At 48.8% G+C, this 7,692-nt stretch overlaps 1 protein-coding gene across 1 annotated transcript; it reads left to right on the top strand.

The window, feature by feature from the left end:
• Positions 1-795: 795 nt before the first annotated feature.
• LOC119394845 (retinol dehydrogenase 14) lies at positions 796-5,202 on the top strand. The gene is made up of 3 exons (XM_037662149.2): positions 796-1,077; positions 3,373-3,933; positions 4,787-5,202. The coding sequence occupies exons 1-3, from the start codon at positions 796-798 to the stop codon at positions 4,970-4,972; spliced, it is 1,029 nt and encodes a 342-aa protein (XP_037518077.1). The 3' UTR covers positions 4,973-5,202.
• Positions 5,203-7,692: the final 2,490 nt, after the last annotated feature.

The raw sequence follows: 7,692 nt of genomic DNA on the forward strand, positions 1-7,692 counted from the left end.
CATGAAGAAGAATGAGGCGGAACATCTTTCTTTTCCTACACGTTAACTTGCACCTAAACTGGGTCTGTAACTCGTAATATATCTATTCTTTAAATTAACCCCCCCCCCCCACCAACTTTCCCCAATTCTTTGAAAACCTGCGGGACGTGGCATTGATCTGGGTATCGGTTCACCCTGGAAATCCTGGGAACGAGGCAGCTCACAATATGGCTCGAGGATATGTAGACAGAGCCGTGAGCAACGACTCAAACCTGGAATGCGCACAGGAAGGTCTCATAAGCTACCAGGAAAACACCAAGCACATTAAACTTGCTAGGCAAATGCTGCCACCGCCTCACGAAAGTCTTACCAAAGCTGAACAGGTTAGACGGAGACAACTACAAACCGACACTCTCCCAAATTCGGACAGAATGCACCACATTGACTCAGATGAATCAAAACCCTATTGATCAAAATACAGCAGAGAGCCACATTGCACACATCTTTTGGGGCTTCCCGGCAGGCCCTCCACCCAAAGAACTCTAGAAGTTTGTAGGCTAGCAAAAGTCGGAGACCCCGCTGGTTAGCTCTACTCCGGACGTACAACTCTGGGTCACAGCAAGAGACCAAATGGTCGCCTTCAGCGGCGACTGAGGGCCATGTGATTGAGTCGGAGAAGCCATCACTCCCAGTACCAATATTAAAGTTCTATACTACTACTGGCCAATCTCCAACAGTGGGTGTGAGCCACAGAAACTTGGCGAACAACAACTACAACAGTATTGAGCGGTGGGCAGCAGCGGCGAATCGTTGGCCATGGCAGAGGGCGAAGACGACGGCGACACGACGCTTCTTCGGCTTCTCAAGACCACCTGGGAGAGCGCCCTCTTCGCCGTGCGCGCGGCGGTACTCGTTTTCACGTTCACGTTCCTTACATGGCTGTACTGCCGACTGACCACCAAGCAATGTAAGTGCACCACGCGACTGGAGGGCAAGACGGCGCTGGTGACCGGCGGAAGCGTGGGAATCGGCTACGAGACGGCCAAGGCGCTCGCGTGTCGAGGCGCCCGAGTAATCTTCACCTGCCGCAACATGCAGGTGAGTATGTTCGCATGCACACTGGGGAAGCCAGTGACGCCAAGCACACTTTCCTCCACCTGCCTTATACAGGTCGTGGGGCGCAAATTCAGGCTTATTACATATATCATATTGCAAGCAACACATGGAGCCTCGTTACACCTCACAGTTGTTGAGCTTTTGTGTGCCAAAACTACGATGTCATTGTGAGGCACGTCGCAGTGGAGAACTCCGGCTCACTTTCGGCTTCCTGGGATTGTTTAACGTGCGCCTAAAACTAAGCGCACGGGTGTTGAATCTCCCCCCCCCCCCCCCCCGAAAGGCAGTCGCTGTGACCGGGAATCGAACCCGCGTCCTCGACTTAGCAACGCGACACCTTACGTGCTAAGCTACCACGACGGGTAATGAAAAATTATACAACGACTAATGATTTCGTATTAGTAAATTACGCTTCCGGAATACCACAGGCAACACTCTTGCCTCGAGAACGCGAATGCCAAGCGAGAAAACGCTCAAAAAGAAAACACAGGTGGCTACGTCGATTTGAGATTTTATCACAAGTTAACTCACTGTGACGTCATAAATTTAGCGGTAAAAAAGGGGACTGCATTGAGTTGTAAGGGAGCCAGAGACACAATATAGGACTTTCGAAGAACATTCATTGAGGCAAAGTCACCAAAATACAAAAAAATGTCACAGTTTCGCCGCAACGGCGAAGCAATGAGTGCAATAGCAATAAATTGGAATGTAACGCAAAGAACGGAAACCAGCCCGAAATTTCCAGCGCGTCGCTCAAGCGCAAAGGACGCACGAAAATAACACACACAGGACGAGCGCGAACTATAATGCGTCACAGCTCGACACTTGAAGCGCACTGCTCAAACATAAAGCAGGACGCACGAAAAGAACGAACAGGTACACACAGGACGAGCACGAACTAACTGTCACAGTTGTTACTTATTTCTGTTTGAACAGCGCGCTCCTTTCGCAAACGCGGCCGCTACAGCGAGCGAAGTGACCTTCGTACGCTCTGTGACTTAGCGCGGACATCGCGGGGAAAGCACAAGACAACCCCCGCTCGAGAAACGGCGTTCGCAGGAGCGAGGCGAGCTGGCCGACGCCTTTAAGTGCGCCTGTTGCGCTCCTAGCGCCATCTCGCTGGTAATGAAGAAACGCTTATAAGCACCTGCCGTCCGAGTACTGCGGTAAAGGGTGTGTATATAACACTCGCCGTTAGCCAACAGGACGATATCCGCTTTGTGGCATAGTCGTTAGAGCCACGCGCTGCGGATCGAGTAGTCGCTGGTTCGATTCCGCGCTTGGGAAGCTTTTTTTCGGAATTATTAGATGTGAAGCCTCTTATAGCGGAGTTCAATCCGGTGGTGGTGGTGGTGGTGTGCGGCGTGACCACCCTTACTGCGCATGCGCAAACCCTCTCCCCTTCCTCGCTCATCACTCCCTTCTGAAACGCGGGCTCTACATGCCGAAACACTGCTTCGCATCGCCTCATGGTACCCTTTAGTGGGAGATGGTGTGATTTATTTTTTTTTAGAATTTTATATATATATATATATATATACATACTATACATATACGCAGCATAACGACGGCGACTGGCAAAAACCAGCCGAGACTGTCAATATAATTTCTATCGCAATAATAACAATAAAATCCGTGACGTAAAAGTGACATTTGAGGTGCTAAAGTTTCGGCATGTCATTTGTTGTATCGCGATCATGTAGGCATGATTGTACCCCGCCGTCCAACCGAGGCTCACGCACTGCGTTCAACGAGAGCCCTCGAACAAACGACCACATCAGTCGGACACCGCTGAACAAAGAGCGCGAGGCCCTCTGTTCTTTTATTCTTGTTCAGTTTTGAAATATACAATGTTGTTGGCCGTAGGGCCTGTTTCACAACTGTTAGAATAAGTTAACGGACGTTCGGTGGATTACCACCAGATGACCTCCTATGACATCATCACATCATTCAAATGTGAAGTTCCGATCTTCGTTTTCTCTTGTAGTAACAAACCTATTACGGCGGAATTAACAACATTATAGCACTCAAAGAACAATTTATCAGTCTAAACACATTCTGTGTTTCACTTTTTTATGAGACACAGAAAGATTGGCGGCCAGACGTAGGCTATGGGCGGGGTTACGAATTAAGAAATTTAAGAGCATAAATTGAAACTAGCTTCGAAATACAGGGTCGTTTGCAGATCATCGTTGGGCGGACTCGCCGTCGGGCAACGCTCGCCCCCCCCCCTCCCCCCCCCCCACCAAACTCTTTTTTGCGTATGCTTGTATACAGGTTGGCAAGCAGGCGCTAGCCTCCATGATCGAGGCGAGCGGCGGCGGCGACATCGTGCTCAAGCAGCTCGACCTCTCTTCGCTGACCTCGGTGCGGAGTCTGGCGAATGACATCCTCGCGAACGAGCCGCGACTCGACTTACTCGTCAATAACGCCGGTCGCACGGCGCCCTTTCAGCGGACGCTCAGCGTCGACGGATTAGAGACGACCATACAGAGCAACCACTTGGGACCCGCGCTGCTCACCGGTCTCTTGCTGGACCTGCTGAAGCGCTCGGCCCCGTCGCGCATCGTCGTCGTCTCGTCCATGGTGCACGCGTGGGTGCACCTGGACCCGGACGACCCGTTCCTCGAGCACCACTACACGCATAGCCGCGCGTACGGCCTCTCCAAGCTGTACAACCTGTACTTCGCTCGTGAGCTGGCCGGCAAATTGCGCGGCGAACTGGTCACCGTCAACGCACTCCACCCGGGTATGGTCAAGTCGCGCTTCTTCCGCGAGCAGGCCACTACATACTTCTCGAAGTTCCTGCGATACGTCGTCATACCCTTGTTCGGAAAGGTGCCAGCCGATTCCCTTCTTTTAATGTTATCGAAGCGATTCTATTCGACATCCGATTTGATTCGGATGTCGAATACGTTTCGAATAGCTTTCGAATACTAAACAGCCATTGTCATACTAGTAATATGAAATGATCTTCGCGTCCTAGTCGTAGCAATAAAATCACGAATTCTCCATCAAGATGAAATTGTGGGACGTAGACTGTTATACTACGCGAGCTCTAATGTGTTATTTATTTAGTCATACTGTTAGCCCTTTGTTGAGGGTTGTTACAGGGAGGGCACAATGAATAATGCTTCACATACAAACATTTCACAACGGCCAATTAACGAGCAAAATCATAGTTCTCACAGATATCTCAAATACTTGATCAAAATCATTGCTATGCTATGAACGGGGGCATAACATTATCGTCTACTTTTGCGCTAAACTTGGGGTTATATGGGTGCAGTTGACATTTTGAAACATCCGGAAAACTATTCGAACGCAATCGTACTTGCGAAGATCGGCTATTCGACTCTATTTCCGAATTGAATAGCAGCTGTTCATTATTGTGTTGAATCACTGTTGAATTACCGTTTAATTCGACATTCAGAAGTTCCGAATATTCGTGCAGCCTTACTTAAATGTGAATGTTTTTGCCCTACGTTCACGCAGTCAGTGTTACCGTCTACTTCAGCTCCAAATAGTAAAACGATTAAAAAGCAATCTGCGTTGCAATCTGTCTTGCAATCTGTGTTGCAAACTGTGTTGTAAACTGCGTTTAATCGCTGTCAAATCACTGTTTTCCGCAATTTTTAATATTCGCACATCCCTATATAAATATGAATGTTGTTGCCCTCCGTGCACGCAGTCGCCTTCGGAGGGTGCGCAGACGAGCATCCACCTGTGTCTGTCTCCGGAGTTGACACACACGACGGGCCGTTACTTCATGGAGTGCCGCGAGACGATGCCAGCTGAGCATGCGATGGACCCAGTGCTCCAGCGACAGGCCTGGGATATTACCGAAAAGGCCCTCAACGTGCGCCTTTGCAGCTGAACGGCGGCTCGGCAGCGAGAGCTTCGCCATCTGCTTGGCTGTTAGCGGAATTACAAAATTTGTCGTTCTAATTCTGTTACGCAGTGGATCGTTTTCAATACGACAATTCGGGGCAAGGAGCGAGTTTTGTACGAATTAATTGCCGTGGTATATGGCGTTGTGTAACGTTGTATTTGTTGATCTACGCCGGGTTGAGGCACATAACCAATAAATGATGTCACTATATAAAGCAGCTGTGATGCCAGACAGTCGTATTTGTCATTAATGTGACTATTACCTCAATTTAACAGTGTTATGCAACATTGTCAAACAGCCATCTTTGACTACCGGGTTGAGGAACTTGACCAATAAATATCGCTATAGAAAGCAGCTATCATGCCAAACAGTCACTTTTTGTCACTAATGAGACTATTGCCTCTAAATTTAGCGACTGTCATGCAATATTGGCACACAGCCATCTTTCACAGCATGCGCTGCCTTCAGGATCCGCAGAATCGCAAACCATGCATATAACCCCACAAAACACCAACGCAAATCAACACATACAAAAAATCGCCATTCGCTCACATTGAACTTGCTGCCATGGAGAGCCCGTTCGTGCAAAAAAGAATGAAATGTTGGAATGACGACAAGTGGTACTAGCGGTGTAGTAGTGGTAATAGAACTAGCGGTACCCGTATAACTGACTAGCCCAAATAGACAGTCTTCATCGTCTCTGTCATTGAGCCTGCCCGTTTACGCTATACCCCAATTACATAAAACGCTGTTATTAAAATGTCAGCGCAATAGCGACTAATATTCAGTGACTAAATTCCTGAAACATCGCTTCGCGGCACCAAAACTGCTGACACGGGTGCTTCGCGTTATGTTTCTCTCCCCGAAATTAGTATTTCGAAGTGTGAAACTCACGCACATAAAAAAAAACAACGTGCTCCGTCCATTTGGGGCACCAAACAGCTCGCGAGTTCGGTAAAGCAAATTAGAAATAGCAACGCGGAAACGAAAAAAAAAGGGGGGGGACAGCACATGAAGGTGAGGATCAACGCCCGTCTTATGCTACATCTTATTAGCAAATGTCGTCTGTCCGTTATTTAGAGTTGCTAATGTATACGAAACCTGTTCGCGAGGACGCATATCGCACAGGTTTTGAGAACATGCCTATACTAAGTCACCACATCTGATTGATTACGCGCTATGCTGAATCGGCACTTATCACCCTGCTAGGGACGGACGCCCACCGATCCACGGAGAGCGGCGAAGTGCGCTGTCACTCGACGTCCACTGGGGCATCGCATTCCGAATTCCATCGTTACGTCCGAATACCACGCGTGACGTAACCATAGAGTTTCCTACAATACTTACTAGAGGGAACTCTGGCGCTAGTGTCTATGGGAGCTGCAATGCATCGCGCTTCAGCCAGCATGGGAATCATGGGTAGTACACGGATTTGTCTAAACTTCGTTCTTTCGGCTCCGTTTGGCTCCGCGTCGCCTGCATGCGCTTTGTCGCAAAACGAAGTTAAGCAAAAATCAGCAGTTTCACTTCACCACTTTAACTTCTTTAGGCTCACCGATTCAAATCTGGTCACGAAGTTCACAACGATCCATTCTTTTATCCGAAAGAAAACCAAAACATAGCAATAAACAAAGCCACAAGTGCGTTCGAAGCCCACAAGCACGAAGACTAGGCAAATCCGTGTACTACCCATCATTCCCATGGTGGCTGAACGATCGCAGCGCCAGAGTTCCCTCTAGGTCATTTTAGGAAACTCTATGGACGTAACTACACGTGACATAAACGCACACCGCAATAACACTGTTATACACAAAGGTGCATAGAAAGGGTCCGACATATGAAGGAAAAACTAAGGAGAGGCCCTATCGTATCCCAATGCATTGCGAAAAGTGTGGCGGAAGTGACGTCAGATTTATGGGGCAAACAAACCGGTATGGGGCAAACAAAACAGCAGACGCCCCGCGGCGTGCTCTCCGCGGTGGTTCGCTTCTGCTCGAATCTGTAGTCCCGGCGTAAACTTAGCGCGTATTGTGCGGTTCGCACGCAGTAAAATGTTGCAAGCAGACGTTTACCAGGCTGTTCGTGCGTGGCAGGCCCGAGCGCTGCGTGCTGAAATTCTTCGTGGAGCGTTTTTGTGCAACAGTACAGAAAGTACCGGCACGTGCCGTATTCAAAAACATTCAGCCCCTGCCTTATCGTATTCGAACTCACCTAGCTGTGTCTTACGCGTTCTGCTGGGCGTTAGGCCTTTCTTTTCCTTTCTCGTAGCCCGATTTCCAGATCTATTGCCCGATTAGCGGTTCTTTGTTCGTGCATATGGAGTAAGCGTAGTAGCTATTCGGCGGAACGCCAACCTAGTTGAACTAACTTCACGTCGAAAAGAGGACGCCGCTGTATTGTATACGCGACCGTGCATGTAAAGTTTGTAATTCTAGTGCGCACACAACACAAGCACGCAGCGAGCGCACACCGCACAATACATACATTATGTAGTCCGATAAAACCAACAAAAGTTTATTGCCCTTTCGTTTGAACGACACAGCCTCTAAAACGTACGATGCCTTCAGCGCATGGTATGTACGGCGCGTCAGACGCCAAAAACAAAATTTCACGTGTGTTCCGAGTTGACAGAATGAGTGACAAGCAACGGAGCGCACATCCGAGAGCTTCGCACGCAAATACCATATGAAGCGAACGTATAGACG

This window comes from Rhipicephalus sanguineus, chromosome 5 (genome assembly GCF_013339695.2).
Source record: "Rhipicephalus sanguineus isolate Rsan-2018 chromosome 5, BIME_Rsan_1.4, whole genome shotgun sequence".
NCBI lineage: Eukaryota > Metazoa > Arthropoda > Arachnida > Ixodida > Ixodidae > Rhipicephalus > Rhipicephalus sanguineus.